Raw genomic sequence first — 24025 nt, forward strand, 5'->3', positions numbered from 1 at the left:
CGGGCTTCATCCTCAGCACCCAGCCAGGTAGGGGCATTTTCCTGGCGGGGGAATGCGGCGGCCAGTGGGGACACGGTTCCGGGGCGGTCGTGTGTCCCCGTATTCCCCCCCCCCCCGCCTTCCCTCCCCAGCCCGGAGTAGAGTGATCGCCACCCCCGCGGTGAGCGCCCGAGCTCTGGGCCCTGCCTGCCTGCCCGCCTGCCTGGCCCTCCTTGCCGCGGACTCCGAGGTTCCTCACGCCTCGGCGTGAGTAGGGAAAAGGAAGGGGCGACGGGCCGTGGAGCTCCCCCCGGGCAGGGACCCCGCAGTAGGCGCCCCTGCTGCCAGCCCCGTGGCGTCCCGGGCTGGACAGCCAGCTGTGGGGGCGCCAGCCTGACGGCCCCACCAGTGCAGGCCGGCCGGCCGGGAGAAGGAGGAGAGCCAACGAGCCTGAGCTCGGGGCGGGGAAGGATCTGGGGCCGGACTCCGGGGTTTGTTGTGACTTTCTCCTCTGACAGAAATGGCGTCATTGTCGGAGACTGGGAAACTCCGCCGGGTCCGACAATGGGGAAGCGGCCCGGTCCGGGGGGCTGCTGGGGGATGAGGGTGAGAGAGCCGGCTTGTCAGAGGGCGAGGGCGAGAGCTACAGCTCGGAGGGACCTTCCTTCCGGGGGGTGGTGGAGCGAGAGCGACTGGGGAGATTTGAAGCCATTCTTCCCCCCCCTCCCTCCCGCGGAGTAGGGGTTCCTGGGGTGGTGATTCGGTGTCTTTTGTTTCCACCTCAGGTGCAGGTGAATTCTCTGTCTGCTAGAGGATCGCGGCCGCCGAATCACCACCATGAAGGTAAAAAAAGATTTTATTAGGGAAACCTCAGTGTTGCGGGTGGAGTGGGGTGAAGAGGGAGCCGGACGTGTGGGGGTGTTGAGAGGTGGTCGTCTCAGTGAGCTTTTGGGGTGCGCAAAGAGGTGTGTTTCGTGGGCTTGGTGCCCGAGTCCTTTAGAGCTAGGGAAGGGGATGGGGGTCAGAGCTGGTGCATTGTACTTACTTACCGATGGGTGTAGGAAGCTGGGCCTGGGGGGAGTTGAGTTGGAGTCTCTTATTTGGGGGGAATAGATAGCGGAATCTCACTTATTGTAGAATAAACCAAGCTTTTTTTTTTTTTTTTTTTTTTTTTTGAGCATTTCTTCCCTGTGAGATAGATAAGAACCATCCTCTGCTTTCCTTTTTGGCATTTAAAGAAAACACTTTGAGAAGTGTGAGAGCACATCAAGAAATGCTACCTCACTTAGAAACTAAACATTGTTATAGTTGTATCAGTCAATAGAGATAAAACAAAATTTTTTTTTAATGTGTGGGTTTTTAAACATCATTTTTACCCCACATAAAAACTATTCTTTGAACAATATGAAGTGAGGATTCTGGTTTGAAGACTGCCTTGTGACTTGTATCTATTTCCAGGCACACGGTGCTTTGTATACGGTGTTCCATTCCTCTGCACTGATCTCTTTTGATTTAAACATTTTCAGTTGATGTTCTATTGCATGCTTTTAGGGTGACTTTTCCTTATATTCAAGACAAAAACCTGTTTTGCAAGCTTTTTAGATATCTGATAATCTTTTCCAAATGGTAAGGATAGAGAAATAATGAATAAAAGACAGTGCACAAAATGTAGGATTTTTTTAACCTATTGGGTTTATTTGGTTGAAGATATGATAGCCTTAAATGTCTGTTATTTTCTTTACTTTTTCAGCTTAGTAGATATATACTGAATATTAGCTTATGCACTTAATATGAACTAGAAGAAAAAGAGAATTAGAATGTTGAATCTTCTAGATTCAACTGGTGGTACCAAGCCTAGCAGACATTTTTTTCTTTTCTGCAAAAATTCAGCTATGCTTGAAAAGGGTGGGTGTGTTCATAATTGGTTATAGTAATAATGCTACAAATTGTAGTAGGTTAAAATTTAAATGCTAGCTGCTTTAGGTAGTTCATTTGAACAGTTTACATATTTCGGTTCTGTTTAAAATCAAGGCAGCTTAAAAAATATTGTATCAGAATTAAGGCTTGTATTGTGTAAGTTTATGGTAGGAAGTAAAAAGCTCATAGAATTCTGAGTACTGTGTAGCCTACCCAGTTTTTTCCTAGTTTCTTGGCTTTGTGCTGTATACCTTGTGTGAAAAGGTTTTCCTTCTTTCCTATATATATTAATTCATTTAAAAAGTATGTAAAGCTAAATGTATCTGTGATATCTGAAAATGTACAAGGAAAAAGTGCTTGGTTATAATAACTACACTATGGGGAGTATGTGTGGAACTACGGGAAGTGAATTCATTAAGAAAACCACATTTCTTCCACAATGGTCATAGATTTCTTGAGAAAATGTTGGACTGAAAAAATACATTAAGTTAAAAAATGGAGTAACATTTAACAGAAAATTATGAAATGTTGTTGACAATCATAACTTTATTTTAAGATTTCCTACTTAACTGATTCTTTAAAAAAAATAAAGCTAGTTTAAACAGTTCCATGATAAGTGTCAGAACAAAATAAAAATACATTTGGATATTTATAATTGAATTTTAAATTAAATTTTTTAGTTTTTATTTCAATGTTACCAGTGTTAAAATGCTTAATACTTTAAAATGAACTAATTTTACTTTTGTTGCTGTTCCTGGCATCATACTATAGCCCTTTGTTTGTGAAGAATATGATCAATCATACTGTACTTTTTTCAAATATAAAACTTGCTTTTTGTGTACAACCTAATTTTTATGTGGAAAGACTTAAAGTTCTCCAGTTATTTTATTTTTCTGTGATTTAAGCCAGTTTCAGAATTGAAATATATTTTTTTTCCCGTGGCTCTGATTTCTATGATGCTTGAGTAGCCTTTCAGATATTAGAAATCAAATAAATTTGCCCTTTTTAAACTCTTACTATAGGAGTTGGTATTTTCCACAATAAGGTAGAACAAAAACTGTAATTGCTGAACCACATATTTATAGACAATAAATGTCAGTACATAATATATTTTTTTGGTTTGAGAACATTCTAAAAAATTGAAATAAAATTATATATGCCACTTTTATGTGTTATTAGCAAAGTTTTCCCATTGTATTAATTGTAAGGTATTTCTTAAATGAAATCTCTTTATCCTCTAAAATACTCTATTTTGTTCTGTTATAAACTGTATGATTATGGGAAATGAGATCAGATGCCTGTAACACAAAAGCATTTTGTGGTTTAATAAATTGCATGGATGATATATTGAATTTATATTTTTCTGATTTTCTTGTTTGTTTGTTTTTTAACTGCCTGAATATTTAAGACTAGGAAAATTGTAGATGGTTAAAGTCTACAGATTAGTATGTAACTATATATTTTGGAAGTTTTCTTTACTATTCACTTAGTATAATTTATAGTAGAAAGAATTTGCTTAATGTGCCTCCCTTTTCTCCTATACCCTGGCAAGAGGTACAAATAAATTGGAATTCAGGTGATGGGAGGGATCAAATCAAACAAGATGAAATCAAACAGGAAGTCAACTGCAATTCACTATCTGAATATTAGCCCCTGTATATAATCCATAGTTAGCTATTTCCATATAGAAATTGGATCCAAAATAGAGCAAGTATATTTTGTATTAGATGTCTTTGAATTGCTAACTCTTTGTCGTACCCTGTAGTAGAAATGTGTTATGCAAAATTAAGAAGTGCATTTTTGCCATTTCAGGTTATAATCTTGGAGATTCTGAAGGTTTTTACTTGATTTGACTGAAAGATGCTAAAAATTTTAAAATGAAGCAATTATGATGTAGTAGAAGTATTAGATCCAGAGTTTAGAAAACCTGAGTTTGAATCCTGCCTATTCTTTGGGTAATGTTAAAAAGTCATTTGTTTTTTATGCTTAAAATTTCTCCATTTATAAAGTAGAGATAGATAACACTAACTAGAAGGATTATTCTAAGGGTAGAAAAACCTAACTTAGTTAAGGCAATTTGCAAACAGTAAAGCATCATGAATGTCAGTTATTATTATGATGATAATCTTCCTCCTCTGTTGTTTGTTTGTGGTTGGGACCTCAGTAACTACATGATTATTTAAAAAGAGACTAGAGTCCTTACACATTTTCCCCTCCCACTATTAGTTATAGCATCTAAGACATTTGGAGTTGGATAGTTCTAGATCCTAAATAATATCATCTTTTGCAGAGTAGTTCCAAATGTTTTGTTGGGCCACTTGGGAGTCCTATGCTTAGAGAGAGAGAATTTTGAAACAAGCATTTGCATTTAACTTTTGAGAAATGTTGGTAATAGGCAATTTATTAAATATGTTGAAGCAAACACAAATAATGGTTTTCAGTTACTATGATAGCTTATAGAAAACTTAGAATAAGAACTTTAAATCACAAATAGTGGTAAATTTTGATACTTAACAAATTCTCTGACATGAACTCAGAAGTTTAGTTTTTCACTAGTGCTATCCTTTTTGCTCACAAAAACAAGTTGTGAATATTGTATGATATTTATAAACTCATGATCCATTTTAGGATTGTTATATCTGTGAAAGCTGTCATAAAAAATCAAAACAATAATGTAAAGTTCTTTTACCTAGACATTTCTTAGATCTGATATTGAAATGATTGCAAATTATGGAACTCACTGATTTTTTTTAGATCATTTAAAACAATAAATGTCACATTCCTTAAAATTTCTTATACGCATATCATTTTTCTTATTAATGTTTGGTTTTAAATTGAAAGGAAAATGTTGACTAGTCAGTTTGTCTTTATCTTATGAAGGACAGTACACAGTATTTATCATATCTCCAAATACTACATTAGTCTATTTTAAATAAAGTATGTCATTGTCATAATATATATTATACACATATATAAAAGGCAGCAATAAAATAATTTCTTAAACTACTTTTCCATATAGATAAGTTGATCTTAAAAGGTAGAATTTAGCTCTTATACTAAAATTTAACAGATTATCTCTGTGAGGGAGCTCCTAAAAATGGAATGTTCCACAGAAATACCTTGTTTCTCTAAAATATGAATGTGTAAACAACTTTGAAGTATCAATTCTAGAGTCAGGAAGATGGTAAAGAGGCACAATCAAGTTCACTTATTTTTTCCATTGAACATTTTTACAAATAATGTTATTTTTCAAAAAATGGGACCTGTGACTTCCTTAGTGAAAAACTGCTTCTCTCAATACAAATGGGTCCTTTCTCTGCAACCTTAAGAATTTTAGAGAATTCTTTGGGGGCATTGAGAGGTTGAAGTACATGTCCTAGATCACATAGCCAGGATGTCTCAGAGGTAAGACCTAAATCCAGGTCTTCCTGGTTGCAAGGTATACTCTCCATCTAGTCAGTCAACAGACTATTAAGCACTTATCATGTGCCTACCTGCTGCATGATATTAATGGAATATTATAAAATTAACATGCATTCATTATTAATTAGGGCCATTACATAGAGAAACAATGGGTTTAGTCAATCAATAAATGTTTATTAAGCACCTAGGTCAAGACTGGATACAAAGACAAAAATCAAACAGCCCCTATCCTCAAGTCATTTTCATTCTCTTAGGGAAAACAAAATGTACATATGTATACTTGTATGAAATATGTTCAAAACAAATACTAGCTAATTTTTGTTGTTACAAAGGATTGGGAAGCCATAGCAGCTTGGTAGGTCAGGAAAGACTTCATATTGAAGGTGACACTTCTTTTTGTGTTGTGGAATCAGCAAAATCTGGATTTGAAATATATGTCTCCAGTGCTATTTTCTGTGACTTCTAGGCAAGGCACTTAACTTTTTTAGCTTCTCTTCTTCATGTGCAAAATGGTAATTATACCTGTTGAGCCTACTTCATAGGTCTTTGTAAGGATAAAATAAAATAATGTATGTAAAGCATTTTGTGAACAATTGATTTTTTTGTACTATGAAATGAGGTACAAGAAGTATGATTAATAATAAAATTATTTGAACTTTAGAAAGCCATCCAAATATTTGGAAATTTTGATATTACTACTTATACCTTGAAATGCTAATACCTGTGTGTATGATGATAATTTTCTGGTTTAGTCTTATGTCTAGTTTAGTTTCTGATCTTGAGATCAGAACCCATTTTGCTATGAACAGCCTCTGTCATTTTAGGTGATCTGCAAGTGACATCTTACCCTGTTAATTACTTTATTATTGAAATACTTATTACCATATAGTAGTGCTATAATTTATGGATTGTGGGAAGAATTATCAGTTCTGATTATGATTTTAAATTTCAAGTGCTTATTTCAAGATATAGTATGTATTCTTTATGATGATAGGGAATGGAACACATGACTGTCTTAGGCTAATTATGTTTAAAACACTTTTGTCCCTATTGCTATCAGGGGACATGATTTAATCTCAGTCCATCTGAAATTGTATACTAAATTATGTTATCATAGGGTTATACTGTATTTGAAAAGTGAAGTATGTTTGGTAGATGTCCTTGAGAGCAGTCATGATCAATTTTCATTAAAAACCACATTTGATTTTTTATCATTTTAGTTATGACAGCCCTGAGAATTCATTTTTATAACTGAGAGGTGAAGATTGTGACTTAGAAAGCATGTGAGCAAATGCCAGTTATTTAAATAAATTTTTCAGTGCTCTAAAAGAACCATGATTCAGTACTCTGAATTTCCCCTCTATCATAAAATGACAATCCTTACATATGTTAATTAGATCGTTTCTCATAAGTTTTAATGCCAAAGAAATTAAACTGATGGTCAGACTTCTGGTGATGAGCTCCTCAGAGTTTACCCTTGCTAGTCCTTCGATTGACTTAAAATTATTTAAAACTTTTTCTTGAGTATGTAACCTTCTGGCATAGTGGGGAGAGCCTGAAGTTATTTTTTAACAGGATTAAGTATTAAAATAAAATTTAGTTTAAAAGACTTTTTTAAAAAGGGAGAACTTGATTACATTTTACTTTCAATAGATGGTCAGAAGAAAACATATGGATCATTGGTGGCCATATAAATCTGTGAATTTTCTGAGCAATTTATCAAGTTTGCTTACCAATTTAAAGCACTGTTTTCTCTCCTGGAAAAAACTCAGGTCATATTCCAGTGTCAACTGTGGTGTCTCCCATCATAACCTCCCACTCCCATCTAAACAAATACCACTTGAATTGTTGAGAATCTAAAGTAGGCTTTTAGAATGATGTTGAGGCTCTTTTCCCTTTTTTTTTTTTTAACTTTAATTTTTGTAGGTTTGACTTATTGTAAGGATTTTGGAGATGTAAGTTGTTTCTGGTAGCCAGTCTTAGAATCAAGTTCTTTTAAAAAAATTCTTGGTGGAAAGCAGTAGCTTTTTTTTTCCTCTCCAGAATTCTTGGTTTCCACTTAAAAGCATTCTGTAGTTTTTGAAACTTTTTGTTTTTAACTAACTCTTTTTGATTCAAAGAAGTTGTTTCTAATGCTGTTTGCTGCAGTGTTTCCTAGATGTCAGTATTTACTATGTAAAGTAAATCCTTCTAAGCCCAAAGGTTATTAAGCTCTTGGGGTTACTTTAACCATTAAACTTATTTCTTCTTTGTCCTATAATTTCTTAGTTCAGTATGCTTATAGCCCAGCTTATGTAAATCAAAAAATTTTCTTTCTTCAAGAGATCAATATCAGTGTTCTGATGTGGTAGTGAGTCACCTGAAGCTAGGCTAGCATAGTGAGCTTGTGGGGGTGGGTAAGTGACTTACAAGGTTCAGCCAAGCAGCAGAGGCTTGACTAGTGCTGAGGAGAGTGGGAGAAAGCAGACTAACCTGAAGACAACAGCAACTGCTGTTGTTGTAGCTAAATTGAATTTGACTTGGATCTTGTTTGGATATTTGAAAGACTTCGCTTTTTAAATATTTCTTGCCATATGCTAATAGAGGTACCTTAAAAGGTTGTATTGGCAAAAATAGCTGCGTATATGTATGTGTACTAACTATCCCATGGTTAATGGAAATTGTTCTTGAAGCTTTAAAAATACAAGGAATTGAGAGTTTTAAATCCATGTTTAAAAATATGGATAGTCACATCCAGAGAAAGAAATGTGGGAGTAGAAACACAGAAGATAAACATTTCCTTGATCACATAGTTTGATTGGGGATATGATTGGGGATGTAGACTCTAAAAGATCACTATTGCAAATATTAATAATATGGAAATAGGTCTTGATCAATGATACATGTAAAACCCAGTTGAATTGCTTGTTGGCTATGGGAGGTGGGGAGGCAAGAGGGGAAGGAAAGAGTGAATCATGTAACCATGGGGAAAAAATTCTAAATAAATAAAATAAAGAAAACAGCAATTCAAAGTAGCAGAAATGAATAGAATGCCACTAACAAAATCCTAAGAGGCAAAAATTGAACACTTATATTAATAAAATTTAAAAAGAGGAAAAATAAAATAAAAATATGAATAGTACCTGTCTTTGTTTTCCCTTAGTTTGGATGACTATTTCAAGGTACAGCAAATCAGTAAATATTAATTAAGTACTTATGATCCAAGAACTGTACTAAGTGCTGGGGATACAAAAAAGGACAAAACCACACCCAATGTTAAAGAACTCACATTCTAATTTCAGAGACAACATGTAACTAACTAGGTACATAAGAGCTATATATGGAGTACCAGAAAGCTTCCCCTCTCCCTTGTGAGACAGGGAGACCAGGAAAAGATTTTCAGAGAAAGTGTGGTTTTGAGCTAAGGGCTTGAGGGAACTCAGGAAAACTTAGAGATGGAGGTGAGGAGGGAGAGCATTCTAGGTGTTTTGGAACAAAGCTAAAAGAAGTATCATGGGCCTGTGACAGCAAGTAGACAATTATATCTAGACTGTAGATGTGTGATGTGAGAAGTGTAAGAAAACTATATAAAAGTAGGAAGAAATTCACTGTAAATGCCAAGCAAGAAGACTTTATATTTGACCTTGAATAGGGAACTGCTGGAGTTTACTGACTTGGGTGGTATCTAATTTAAATAGGAATTGGGGCTACTACCATGTTCATAAGAATCCCAATAGGCCACATATTGACTTAGAAAACCTCATGTTATAGTATTATGTTTTATTTTTATTTGTTTTGTTAAATATTTCCCAATTAAATTTTAATCTGATTCAGGTCATTCTTAAATGTATGTGGACTATTGTTTGACATCCCTGGAATAGGGGGTATGATAGTCAGATCTGAGGTTTGGAAAAAGCACTTTGGCAATTGAATGAATAGATTGGAATGAGGAGATACTTGAGGAAAGTAAACCAGTCAAAGGCTATTGCAGTAGTCTAGGTGAGAAGTGATGAAGGGTTGCACCAGGGTGTAACTTGTTGAGTGTAGAGAAGGCAGGTTATATGAAAGATGTGAAGATAGAAATGATAAGACGTGGCAGTGGATTAGATATGTGAAGTGAGAGAAAGTGAGGAGTTAAATGTTATATCAAGGTGGTAACATGGTGTGACTAGAATAGGTGGTAGTGTCCACATTGATAATAAGGAAATTAAGAAGAAGAGTGGGTTTGGAGGAAAGATAATGAGTTCCATTTTGGATATATTGAGCTTAAGATGTTACAAGGGGCAGCCAGTTCAAGATGTCTGAAAGGCAATAGATGATATAGGACTGGAATTCAGGAGAGAAGCTATGCCTGGATATGTAGATCTGAGAGTCATTTGCATAGAGATGATAATTGAACTCTCCATGTGAGATAGCATAGAGCAGGGATGGCAAACCTATGACACGAATGACAAAGATGGCATGTAGAGCACTGGCTTACACACCCTGCCCCACCCTCATTTGTTACTAGAAAGGCAAGGGGACTGGGGTGGAACTGCTTCCCTCCCCTTCTCCACTGTGCCTGAAGATATTTTTTTCACATCCCCTATCCCTCTGCCTAGCAGCCCAATGGGAGTGCACAAGGGGGTAAGGTAGCTGGCTCACAGGGAGCAGAGCTGGATTGGGGCAGAGCTGGAGGGGAGCAGAGTACTCTCACCATTCTCCTTGTAAAAGGGGAAACAGATTATGAATGGATTGGATATTTAAGAGTTTTAGTGTGGTCACCAAGGAATTGAATAAATATCAACTCCTAATAAAAGAGACCCAAGTCAGGATAACTTTTATGGTGGTTTATTTACAATTTGGGAAGAGTGAAGATAGGGGAAAAGAGTGAGTGAGAGAGAGAGAAAGAGAGAGAGAGTAACTCTGGCCTGGTCCCGAGGCCTGAACCAGGCATGGCTTTAGGGACCCCAACAAAGGGGGGCATAGAGGTTATTTAAACAAGGCTTCTAGCCATGAGGACTCCTCTAAGAAGAGAGGCTTCTTTTGAGGCTAGAGCCTCCAGAAACGCCAAGGAAAAGGAAAGGGAGTCTGCTTGACTTACTCCTCTAACGCCAAGTTCAAAAGGCAAAAGCCCTCATAGGAAGTTACCATCATTTTTAAAAGATAGCAGCTTTTGTCACTTCCTGCATCCACCTCAAATTTTTTTTTTAACTTGGACAAATGGCAGCCTCACCTTTGTTTTGGACTGCTGCCCAGTCACTTGTTTTTGATTTGTCACTTACTATCACATGCGGGTCACAGACCTCCCTCTCCCCACTTAATTCTAAGTTGGGTGGGGTGATATTATTCCTGGTGGCTAAAGTCTAAAGAATGAATGAGGGGGGGCAGCTAGGTAGCTCAGTGGAGTGAGAATCAGGCCTAGAGACAGGAAGTCCTAGGTTCAAACCCGGCCTCAGCCACTTCCCAGCTGTGTGACCCTGGGCAAGTCACTTGACCCCCATTGCCCGCCCTTACCACTCTTCCACCTATGAGACAATACACCGAAGTTAAGGGTTTAAAAAAAAAAAAAAAGAATGAATGAGGGTGAGCTAATTCCATTTACACATCCTCTCTCTCCATGTGCCTCTCATCACCTCCCAGCAGCCCAGTGGGAGCACATGGAGGTAAGATGGGCAACTCACAGACTGCAGAGCTAGAGAAGAGGGGAGTGCTCAGGCCACTTTCCTTCCCCTCTCTACATTCGCTGAGGACATTCCTCACTTCACCCATCCCTCCACCTAGCAGCCCAATGAGAGGACTTCCTCCCTCCCCTGTCTGGGGTAAGGGGTGGAGGAGGACATAGCACTCTATCTCTGAAAGATTTGCCATCACCGGCTTACAGGAAAAAGAGAAAAGGACCCAGAATAGAGCTTTGAGGGACACTTTCTTTTTTCTTTTCTCTCTCTCTCTTTTTTTTTTTTCAAACTCTTACCTTCCAATTTAGAATTAATAATGTGTATTGGATTGGTTCTAAGGCAGAAGAGCGGTAAGGGCTAGGCAATGGGGATTAAGTGATTTGCCCAGGGTCACACAGTTAGGGAGTGTCTGAGGCCAGATTTGAACCTAGGACCTCCTGTTTCTAGGCCTGGCTCTCAATCTACTGAGATACCCAGCTGCCCCATGACACTTTCTTTTTAAAGATATTTTACAACTTTTTTTCATGCATTTTCAAGAGTCAAATAAGCAACATTTTTGCTATCTTGTGAATGAAAAAGAGATTCAGTGAGATGAATTGGTTATGCTCACAGATGTTCAGTAAGTTGGAAGCAAAGCTAGGATTTGAATTCTGATTTTCTTTTCTATTGTTTGCAAAATAAAACTATACTGCTTCTCTGGAAAGTTACTATTATGTATATATGAGTAATAAAAATTGTTGCCATTTAGTGACCTCCTGGTGACTCACAGAATGTGTTTTTTGGGGTCAAATATTACTTTCCTGAGATGAGTGGAATTTAAAAAATATTTTTAAAATAAAAAAAGATTATACTTGTTTCATAATAACTTAATGTTTACTTCACTACCCATTCTAATACTTGAGGAAAAAATGAGTCAGAAAAGTAAAAAACTAAATGCTGATATATAAACATTTCCCCAGCCAATTGCTTAAAAAACAGAAGAAACCATATAATACAAGTAAAAGTGATTAATACCTATACAAAATAGTTTACCTCAATGAAAAACTAGGTTGCAAATTGGTATAAAATAAGCTTAGGAGAGAATAATTACTTGATGGTCTTGAATTACTTTAAAGTAGGAGAAAATGAACCTTAATCCCTTAAGAAATTTTGGAACCAAACATTAAGAAGTGGAAGATCTATAACTGTTACAACTCCATTAATAAATATAGTGGCAGAGTGGATCTCAAGAAAAGCTTGATTATTTAAAAAGGTAAATGACATTCAGGACAGATGACTCCTTAGTCTTCTTTTAAAAGTCTCTAACATCAGTACATTTTTTTAGCTCTTGCATTCTTAATATTAAGTCTTTTTTTAACATTATTTCTAATGTTAAGGTCATACATCTTTTAAATTTATTATTTTTTAAAATCTTATTTGGACTTGACATTACTATTTCATTTTTTTCTCAGTTGTAGAAGTTTTCAATTAAACATATCCCTAGAATTCTTTGTCAAAAAATTAATATATTGAGTTCTTCATAATGTTTCCAGTTTTTAGGAACTTTTATCAGCATATTTAACTTGGGTTCATAAGATCTAGATTCAGATCCCAGTTTTATTTGTTAGTGGTGGGACCTCAATCCCATCCCTTCACTTCTCTGGACTGCAGGTTCTGCATGTATACCATGAGGATGTTGGGTTATAAAATCTCTAAAGTCACTTCTAGTTCTTTTACATTCCCTAATCAAATGTGCCCTGAAAGTATGTTGAGGTTGAATTTGGTAAAACAAAAGCCTGGGTTTCTTCTCCCTCTATACCAGTGATTCCCAAAGTGGGCGCTAACACCCCTTGGTGGGTGCTGTAGCAATCCAGGGGGGTGGTGATGGCCACAGGTGCATTTATCTTTCTTATTAATTGCTATTAAAATAAAAAAAAATTAATTTCCAGGGGGCTAAGTAATATTTTTTCTGGAAAGGGGGCCATAGGCCAAAAAAAGTTTGGAAACCACTGATCTATACTATATCTCCTAATCTTATCAATTATCATGAATTATGCTGATGATTCTCAGATCCATTCAGACTTAATCTCTCTCCTAATCTCTATTCTTGCATCTACAATTTCACATTAGGCATCTTAAACTGGATGTTTTCTATAGATGTTTTAAATTTAAGGTGTCCAAAGTGGAACTCATTGTTTCTATCCATGGTTCTGCTCTTCTTGGCTTTCTTATATTATTGTTGTTCATCTTCCCAGTTACCCAGGCTGGACCCTCAGATTATCTTCAACTCCTCACTCTCTAAAACCCTTCCCCCTATGTCTCACCATAGTCTTTTGGTTTGATTCCCTGCTTCATGCCCATCTCTAGCACTCTATACACACAAATATACACATCTACTGACATCTACCCTCCTTTGACTCAGATGTCAAATTGATCAAATTGATTTTCATAAAGCTCAGACCTGATCATGTCATTGGCTTTTCCCCTTACTACTCCTATTCAGTAAAACTCCAGTGACTTCTTATTACCCTTATAAAGGGTAATGATATTGCCCATAAAGTCTTCTGCTTGTCATTCAAAGCCAAACATGTCGCCCCTTTGCCTTTCTTTCTTTTTTTTTTTTTTTTTTGGTTCCAAGGCAGAAGAATGGTAAGGGCTAGGCAATGGGGGTTAAGTGACTTGCCCAGGTCCACACAGCTAGGAAGTGTCTGCAGTCAGATTTGAACCTAGGACCTCCTGTCTCTAGGCCTGTCTCTCAATCCACTGAGCCACCCAGCTGCCCTCCTGCCTCCCTTTGCCTTTCCAGTCTTCTTATACCTTATTCTCCTCCACATATTCTATGATCCAGTGATATTGGCCTCCTTGCTCCATATAAGGCATTCTATATCTTGACTATATTTTCACTGACTATAACTCATGTTTGTATTTCTTTCCTTCCCTCACTTTTGTCTCCTGGCTTCCCTGACTTCCTTCAAGTCCCAGACAAAATTCCTTCTTCCACAAGAAACCTTTCTGTTCTTCCTTGGTAGAAATGCCTTTTCTCTGTTGATTATCTTAAATTTATCCTGAAAATATTTTATTTGTACATAGTTCACATATTGTCTCCCTCATTAGACTGAACTTCCTCCTTGATGGCAGGGGCTGACTTTTTATTTTTGCTTTTCTTTGCATGTTGTTGTTCAGTCATTCAATTGTGTCTACTCTTCCTGACACTGTAGACTGTCCATGGGGTTTTATTGGCTAGGATACTATAATAGTTTGTCATTTCATTCTTCAGCAGATTAAGGCAACAAGGTTAAGTAACTTGCCCAGAGTCACACAGCTAGTAAATGTGTCAGACCAGATTTGAACTTAGGTCTTGATATCTAGGCTAAACACTATCCCTTGAGCCTACTATATCCAAGTAGATGCTTAATAAATATTGTAGACTTGGGGAGTGTACCAATTTTTTATAATCCATAGGGATAGGAAGTAAACCTATGATTTTATTAGCCTAGGGAGCTTGTTGGTGATGAAACTCCCTTTGTCTCTGCTGCTTAAGGGACCTAGAGAGTAGTTTAGAGCACTAAAAAGTTATGTGACTTGCCCAGGGCCATACTGTCTAGTTTGTATTAAAAGGTAAGATTTTAATTCTAATCACTGACCAAAGCTAAACTTTTTGTACATCTGTAACCTACATAATCTTGTTTTAGCATAATATCTATGTGCATACAGCTATATATTATGTTGTCAGGAACTTCTGATGTTTCTTTATTATGGTAATGCCATATTTATCTCGAATTTTAAGTTTTAGCAGGCTCAGCTTGAAATAATCATTATAAAGCTGTCTTTCTCCATTTTACTCATGAGACCTTTTGGAATCCTAAATTTCTTAAGAATTGTATATTATCTGTTTTTTTTTTTCAGCCTATGACTAATTAGACACAGTAACCTGAAATTATAAGAACCAGATGAATGGGGGAGGAAATGAAACCCAAAATCTGATATTGAAGGAAAGAGCCAGAAACTAAAAAGGAAAAAAAATTTTTATTACAAAAATGGTTGTTCAGATGATGACCCTGAGTTGTCAAGGAAAGATTTGATTATTTTTAATATCCATTGTTTCAGAGGATTAAGTCATTGAACTTTAGTGATGGTTCACCCAAAGTTGTAGCACTTCATAATTTATTCCTTGAAAATGACATCCATCATAATCTGGCCCCTTCCTGCCTTTCTGGCTTTTCTATCTTTTATTCTCTCTCCCCATGTACTCTGTCATCTAGGCATTCTCCTTCAAGAGGGTACCAAGAATGAGCTCAGACTGTACATTTTCACAAGCTGTCCCCCCAGGCCTCAAATTCTCTTTCCTCAACTTTATCTCTTGCTCTTCCTGGTTTCCTTCAAGACCCAGCTAAAATTTCATCTAATACAAGTAGGCTTTCCTGATCTTTCATAACAGAGTACCTTCCCTCTGTTACTATCTCCAGTTTATTCTCTGTATAGATTATTTGTTCCGAGTCACTTTTTTATTTTCTCTCCTCGTATTAGATTGTGAACTCCTGGAGAGCAGGAACTGTTTTTTGCCTTCCTTTGTATCCCTAGAAATTAACTCAGTGTCTGGCACATAATAAGAGCTTAATAAATGGTGTTGACTGACTGTTACTGTAGAGTAATGAGGTATTCCATATAAGCTAAATAAGTTATTTTTGTGTTTTAAAACATTAACATTATATGTAGAAAATACAGATTTTAAACCAAGAACAGTAACATGATATGAATATGATTGGGTAGATATGAAGTAGGGTGGATTATAGATATAATTTTAAATAAAACATCAGTGAATTATAGTTCATAATGTCAGTATAGCACATAAAATTATCTAGCCAAATTTACACATTAGCAGAATAAATTGTGAGATAATTGAACTAACTTTTTTACTTTAGCCAAGTCATTTGACCTTAGTTTTCTAAACTCTACAAAATTTGTAGATGAATACTCCTCAAATGCCTGGGCATTTTGAAAATATTAATTTTTTGTGTCATTTCACATATGGGATCATCAAAGAAAACACTATCAAGAATGAGCTCAGCTGTTAACAGATAAAATTGGACTAATTTTATCTTCTACCTAGTTTCATAGAGATAAGTATAAAGTAACCCAGTGGACTTAATAAACTCAAGTCAACAACTTGAATTTATCTTGAATTTAATTTTATCAAGTTGAAGGTGGGGTAAGATGTTAGTAACTCAGTTATTTCACACTGGGTGAAGCTATGCTTTTAACTGACTACTATAATTATGTATTTTGTTGTTTTAGGACTCAGCCTTATTCATTTCCACTGTATAATAAGGATGGTATATTGGGTATAGTACCCAAGACAATAAATGAGTGTTTTACTATAACACATTGTCTTAATTTGCTATTTAATTTTTTATTTGATTGACATTCCTAGAACCAGGCACTGATGGACCACATTTAGCTATAAAAAATTGCATATCAAGTGGTTTTTTAAAAAATATACTTTAGATTAAATAAACTTTTGTACAAAAATTTTGTTTACCTACTTGATAATCTGTTTTAAAGTAGTCCTTTTGTAAATACTCTAAACTTCATAATTCCATGCCAGAAACATCAGACAAGGAGAACAATGTAAAAGAGAGGACCTGGTCATAGAATCACAGCTTTTCTGTGGCCAGCAATTTCATTTTCTATCTGTATACCCTCTAAAGCATATTAGAAAAGTGATTATCATTCTTTACTTAAATACCTCTAATGACAGAGAGAGTAACCTTTCTACTTTAGGTAGCCTATTTGACTTTTTAGGTAGGTTTAATTGTTGAGAAGTTTTTCCTTCATGAAACCTCTATTTGAATATTTGCAACATCTACCCTTTGTTTCAGAATAAATCTATTCCATCTCTCTTCCACATGGCATCCTTTTAAATACTTGAAGATAGCTGTCTTGTCATTTTCTTCCCTCTCTTCCCCTTTTCCCAGGCTTTTCTTCCTAATTCCGTCCCTAATTAGATGTGTGACTTTGGATAAGTAATTTAATATCTCTGAGTCTCATTTTCTCCATGTATAAAACAAGAATTGAACTAGATAGACAATTGGTCTATAAGATTTCTTTGAGTTCTAAAATTCTAATCTGGGATAAATGTGTTTCCTTGTTCTCAGTTTGGAGAATATTACCCTAGAAGCATGGAGTATAAGTAGGAAAACTATTTTACTGTAGAAGAGAACTTTTATATAAATAAACATTAGCTGGGTCATCCTGCTCTCCATGTTGCTGAGATGGCAAGGTTTGTCTGCTAGTTCAGGCTTGTTAAAAATTTGCCTCAGCAAGCAATTGAAATGATTCCTCTGCTATAGTTGTACAAATATTCCTATCATTTTAGATTATTTACAACATGCTTATTTTTATAGGTACCAATTGATTAAATATGATTTAAGTTAGTAGGTAAAGATTGGTTTGTAGCTGGAGATAGGTAGGACCAATGTACTTATATATGTGCAGCATTTGGCAAACCTTGAAACACTATGTAAATGCCAATTATTATTTATTTTTACCATATAGGCTGCTTGAAAATTCCTACTTATGTCTAGTGTTTTATATGAATTTTTTGGGAACATAAGCACTTAAATGTTTTGAATTTATAAAAGAATGTATTATTGTTTTTCAAGTTGTATCCTAATTTTATTTCATAAAATATAATACAAAAATACTTTTATTAACAAAGATCATATTCCAAGAATACATATCAGTGTCAAGGACCGTATTACCAGAAGTAGAATAACTTAGTCTGTAGAGATACTTGTTACAGGATATAGATTTCTTTATCATTGCCCTTCATTCTCCTAAAGATATTTGCTTAGGGTTTTGTCCCTTTCTCCATATTATCTGCTGGGTCATGACCAGGTGGGGCTAGCCATGTGATTCCTAGAAGTATGATCTTAATTTAGCATTGGTAGACACAAAAGATTTTTGCTCCCCTCCCCTCCCCATTTCTCTTTTCAAGGAAAATATTTTGAGGAAATAGGTAAGCTTAATTTAAGTGGTACTTAATTTAAGTTTCCCTCATCTGTTACAGGCGTTATGTTCCAGAGACCCCTGAGATAGGTGAAAATACACATAGTAGTGTTATATTTATTTTATTAGTTATATATATTTTAAAGCATTATAAACTCCTCCCACTCTCCTATAAACCTTTTCCACACTTATTAACCTACAGTCACCCAATCAGTCCACAAGATACTGAAAACAGGTCTGTGGTTGGTCACCTTTCATTCCATCAATCAATGGTGTGCTGTGATAAGTGTAACTCTATGATATAGAATTAGATATATATTTTTTAAAAACCGCAGATACAGTGAAACCCTGATAAGTAAGCCGGGATGTAGTGAGGGACAACTATATATTCACATTCCTGAAATATCATTGATTTAAAATATTACTTTGGCTCGAAGTAAGTGGTCTGGCTCAAAGATGGAGGCTGCCAGTCCAAGCTGTGGTTTCCCTTCCCTTGTTGTCTCTCAGGCACTCAAGAATGCTATCTGGCTGCTAAATGGCTTTTATTGTTCACAAATCAGGGTTTGAGGAAAGGGGTGAAGGATAGAGAGATTTTGGGGGTGCCCTCTTCACTAATTTCCTATGGTGTCCGGCACTTAGGCAGGAACCCATGCAGTTCCAACTCCTAAGCTTCTCCTCCCCTTTCCCTTCTATTTCTCCCTTCTATTTCTATTTCTATCCTTTCCTATAATTTTAAGGTTTGACTGAAAAGGGTCTCTCAACAAGGACAGGTAATGAGTGAAAGAGTCTAAGAGATTGCTTAATAACCTCTCAGCTCAAATTACCTTATATTTATTTTGTGAGACAGTCCTTATATTCCTTCCTTTTTGATTCCCTATCTTATTCTCAATATAAGCTATTATATACTTCTTCCCTCCTCATATCTTTCATTTCTCTTAGCTTCTTACTTGTGACTTTATTGAAAAAATATTGAGATTTTGACACATGTTCTCTCTTCTCCCATTCTCTTCATTTCAGAGCCTTTTGACATTTCAGAATCACATTGTTCTTCTTTCCCTTAGTCTGTGACAAAGAGATGGTCCTTCTCTTCTGGTCTCCATCTCCCTCTCAGTTCCTTTGCACTGGCCATTCATTATGCCTGCGATGTACTCCCTCTCTACCTCTCTTTTAAGATGTATCTCAGATAACCATTTTCTACCTGAGCCTTTTCCCAGTTCTACCCAGCTGCTAGTGCCTTCACTCCCAAACTAATCTGAATTTGTCTTGTACTTACTTGCGTATACTAACTTTATATGTTTTACATGTACTTGTTATCTTCCTCCATTGAATGTAAGTTCTTTTAGGACAGAAGCTGATTAACTTTTGCCTGTGTCTGTTGTATTACAGTACATAACAGATGATAAATAAATACTTATTGGCAAAATAAATTAATGTGAAGCCAGAAGGGAACTTCAGAAATGTACATTTAGCTTGATATAGCCCTTGAATGAGGATAGATTAGATATGAGGAAATAAAGTACTATATTTAATGATCTTCCTTTCTCTGTACTTTTTTTCTTAATTGTGTTCCCCTTTCAACTATTTGATCTTGTGCTACTTTTGACTTTGTACTTTTCAGAAGATTCTAACTTCATTGTTTTGAGAGGTCTTTGACATCTGAATTTTTGAATAGTTGTTTGCCCTGCCCTGTTTCTCTGCTTTTCCTCAAGACAAAGAAGATATATTAAGCACTTAGTATGTCCAAGATATAGTACTAGGCATTGGAAATTTAAAGACAAAAACATCTAGTCAACAAATATTCTACGTGCCAAGCAATGTACTTAACACCAGAGATACAAAGAAAAGTAAAAGACAGCCTCTGCTGAAGCAGCATAAAAACAACTAGTTACAAACACACTATATGCAAAATTAATAGGAGATAACCAATACAATTGCATTATGGAAGATCAGGAAAAGCTTTTTGTAGAAAATGGGATTTTAGTTGAAACTTGAAGCAAACCAGGGAAGTTAGAAGACAGAGAGAGGGAGAAATATTTCCTGTTCTCTCTACCTTCAAGGAGCTTATATTCTATCCTATATAATCATCATTTGTATACATGATGCCCTTTCTACCTTTAAAGGTTGTAAGCTTCTAGAGCAGATTCTGTCCTTTTGTATTTAGCACATAGTTTTGATCCTGTACATTTATTGGCAGGGTGAGTTAGACCTGTAAGTTTGTGGGATGTGGAGAGACTCCCTCTACCAAAACTGATCTACAGCTAGTTGGTAACTAAGATTCTTACAGAGGGGTGAGAGGCTATGTGAAGTTGCTCCTGATAACATCATATTTATTAGAAGTAAGAATTAAACCTGGGTCTTTATGGGTCCAGAACTCTGTTATTTCTTTCCTTTCACATAGTCTATGCTTATTAAGTATCTTCATTGTATGTTGTTCACATTTCTGATTAAAATGCTTAAGGGGATAGGATCTTATCAGTATGGGTAGTCCCTTAAACAGCTCAAATTATGACATATCCTATGTCTTTTCATTCTATAAATATATTAAAAATGATTTATTAAGTGCTTACTATTTGTAATGCACTTGCTAAGTACTAGGGTTACAAAGTAATAAGACATGCCTACCTACTGTCATAGAACTCACATTCTCATGGAGTAGACCTCACATATTCAACTTCAGTTACAAGTTCAATGTAAAGGCCTTATGGTCCTTAAAGTAGCAAAGCAATTGGTAATGCATCTTCTTTATTATTTCTATTAATAGAACTATATTCTTTTCTGATGTTGAATCATTGGATTTTGGCTATAAGAATTTAGTTGATAGCAGCCTTAAAGGAGTTGATTCTTTGGATGATGGCTTTGGGGATTGAAGGAAAGGAGCCAGACTGGGAATACTCCTTGCTGGTCTGGAAGTTGCATTGCTGTTCTTGGGATTCACCTGCCTGTTGATCATAATTGGTCATTGTTGATATTGGTGTTGGTGAGCATTTTTGGGTCCCTTTTCCACAAGGGTTGCTACCCTCAGTGATGGCTCTGGGGGCCAGTCTAGAACCAGAGTGGGCATTTTTGCTCTTGCCTAGGGTTCCTGGGCTCAAGGGTCATGGGAGCTATCGTCATTGGAACCTGAGAGGAAGTGATAGTGGCTCAACTTACTTGGCATAGCCTATTGTCTTCCTATGAGTTCATTGTAGGAGCTCATACAGTGAGCTAAGGACCTCATTCCATTTTTTTTTGACATTAACTCTATTTTTGGGGTACAAAGATATCCATCATGCCCTTCACTCATGGTTCATATAAATCCTCACAGCAAAATTTCTTTCTCTGACCACCACTTTTCCATTTTTAATATCTCCTATTTTAATGTAACTTCCTCAAGGGCAGAGATTGTCTCATGGGGGTTGTTTTGTATCTTAGTACTAGTAGATATGTAGTAGGCACTTTATAAATTCTTAATCATTCATTTCCTCATTGTAGCCCATTTCCTACTTTTTCCCCATGTATTTCTTTGATGACATCCTTTGCTTTTCTGTTATAGTTTCCTATTTGCAATAAGTTATTGCTAGCTCATTTTTGATTCTTTGGAGTCTGTAGTGTATGCCCCACAGGCTTATAGTTCCCAAAGAATATTGTTGCTTCAGCTAGGTTGGTTTGCTTGCCTTGTCATTGATAACTAGTAGGTAGTTGCTGTTGATGGGTATTGAGGATGGAGGGCGCTGATGGAAGCAGGACCTGTACTCTTGTGGTTGCTGCTGTTTCTAGGTTTCAGGATGAGAGTTTGTTTTCTCTCATATTTACTGTCTTCTGTATGCACCAAGTCTCTGCCCCACAAATAGATATTGTCCTCTCAGCTCCATATTTTTACTATCTGGAATGTTAGTTGTTATTCTGCCACCTTTTAAAAACACTTTTACAGTTAAATGTACTTTTTTAATCTTGAATTTAACGAACATACAAATAAGTACATTTCCCCATACAAAGAACAGAAAAAAATGGAGCTTTGACTCTCTTATTTATAGCTTATATATAATTAATTCAAAATGTTACTTTCAAAGTTGATTTTACATATTTCATTCTTCACTTTTGTACATTAAAAAAAGTTTCAGTGATCTTTTCCTTTTGAGGGGGGGAACATTATTATTTTCCCTCCTCTGTCCTCTTTCTGTTGGAGAAAAACACTGATCTTGTAGCAAATAAATATTTTTTCCCATGTCCAGAAATACATGTTTCATTCAGTACCTTGATTCTATCACAATTCTTTCAGGAGCTAATTAGCTACAGACTTCAATCATCATCAGTCTTCCTCCAGAGTGCTGGTTGATTATTGTTTTAATTCATAGGTCTTAAGTCTTTGAAAGTTATAATGTATAAATTATTTTCTTAGTTCTGTATTCCTCCTCCTTTCTTACCTGTTGAATTCTTATTCATTTTCAGTCCTTTAACACTAGAAGGACATGCCATGCTAATTGATGCAAAATTGATGCAAAATTTTTTTGACACTTTTGAAAAGGTATTTCTACTTCATACATTTTGACTTTTTTTGTATCTTTGCTATTATAATGTTCCTTAGCATTCTAAAAACTTTCCAAATAATAAAATAAAATAAAGTTTTACCTCTTAAGGACCAGATGTGTCAAATAACGCATAGGCTCAAACACTTTATACTCTTCAAAATTGTATGTAATAATTATAACAACAGCTAGCATTTATATTGTGCCTACTATGTACCAGGTACTGTGCTAAGTGCTTTGCAAATATTATCTCATTTGATCCTCATAACAACCCTAGTAATTTGATACTTTCATTACCCCCATTTTATAGTTGAGGAAAATAAAGCAAGCCAATTAAGTGATTTGCCCAATATCACAAAGTTTAGTATGTATCTGAGGCAGAATTTGAACTCAGGTTTTTTTACTCTGGGCCCAGTATTCTCTTCATTGTGCCACCATGCTGCCTCTAAATAAGAGGAAATGCTTTTATATTTATTTTGCATTATTTCTTTTCTCATGTTAGTCTTTTACCTTTGGAATATTTATAGAAATTATCAAATATTTATAAAATGTTATATATAATGTCTTAATAGGATAAACAAAATTTTATCTTTACATGTCGTTTACACTATTTTTTTTTTAACCCTTGTACTTTGGTGTATTGTCTCATGGGTGGAAGATTGGTAAGGGTGGGCAATGGGGATCAAGTGACTTGCCCAGGGTCACACAGCTGGGATGTGGCTGAGGCCGGGTTTGAACCTAGGACCTCCTGTCTCTAGGCCTGACTCTCACTCCACTGAGCTACCCAGCTGCCCCTGTTTACACTATTTTGCTAATTTTTATTTTCTGTTTTTTTTTTTTTAGATTTTTAGAATTTATGGTTTGTTATCACACAATACAGCTCTACTTTTAACTTTACAGATAAAATGTCTGAGCTCTGATGAACAGAGTCTAAAACTAATAAGAAATTATCCCTTCTGATTTGCCTTTTGGTGAACTTTCAGATAGCTAATTTTTTTTAAACCCTTACCTTCCATCTTGGAGTCAATACTGAGTATTGGCTCCAAGGCAGAAGAGTGGTAAGGGTAGGCAATGGGGGTCAAGTGACTTGCCCAGGGTCACACAGCTGGGAAGTGTCTGAGGCCAGATTTGAACCTAGGACCTCCTGTCTCTAGGCCTGGCTCTCAATTCACTGAGCTCTACCCAGCTGCCCCCCAGATAGTGAATTTGATGGCATAAATGCTACAGTTCATTAACAAGGCCTGCACTTTTTATCCGATATCATTGATGGCAAACGATCAGTGTCTATAGCTGACAGTCTAAATGGGAATGAGTAACGTGGTTTTTGTCAGACCTAAGCTTATGACAAAAGAGATGAAGAACCATAGTGTGTGAAAGATAAAGAAGGGTCTTAGAAATGGTTTGCTTATTTTTAAGTAGTGAAAAGCTGTGTATATCAACCAGATATTATTATACACTTTGATCTGGTTCTACTACTTATTTGACAACCTATGTTGTTGAGAGAAGTTCCATTTTTTTCTTTTTGAGTTTTTCAAACATGTACCAATACTGAGGACTAGCAAGTAACAGGGAATGTCA

The 24025-nt window shown here is 36.1% G+C and overlaps 1 protein-coding gene across 6 annotated transcripts in view; it reads left to right on the forward strand.

Moving 5' to 3' along the window:
• ARID4B (AT-rich interaction domain 4B) overlaps positions 1 to 24025 on the forward strand; it is a 212676-nt gene that overhangs the window by 10060 nt on the left and 178591 nt on the right. For 5 of the 6 annotated variants that reach the window (XM_044671621.1, XM_044671619.1, XM_044671624.1 and 2 more), the window contains exon 2: positions 765 to 822. In XM_044671621.1, the coding sequence (XP_044527556.1) occupies positions 817 to 822 (6 nt within the window). In that variant the 5' untranslated portion in view covers positions 765 to 816. Of the gene's footprint in view, positions 1 to 5; positions 28 to 764; positions 823 to 24025 lie in introns of those variants that run through there. The other variant, XM_044671620.1, reaches the window with a different exon arrangement.

The sequence above is a fragment of the Gracilinanus agilis genome, chromosome 4 (assembly GCF_016433145.1).
Source record: "Gracilinanus agilis isolate LMUSP501 chromosome 4, AgileGrace, whole genome shotgun sequence".
NCBI lineage: Eukaryota > Metazoa > Chordata > Mammalia > Didelphimorphia > Didelphidae > Gracilinanus > Gracilinanus agilis.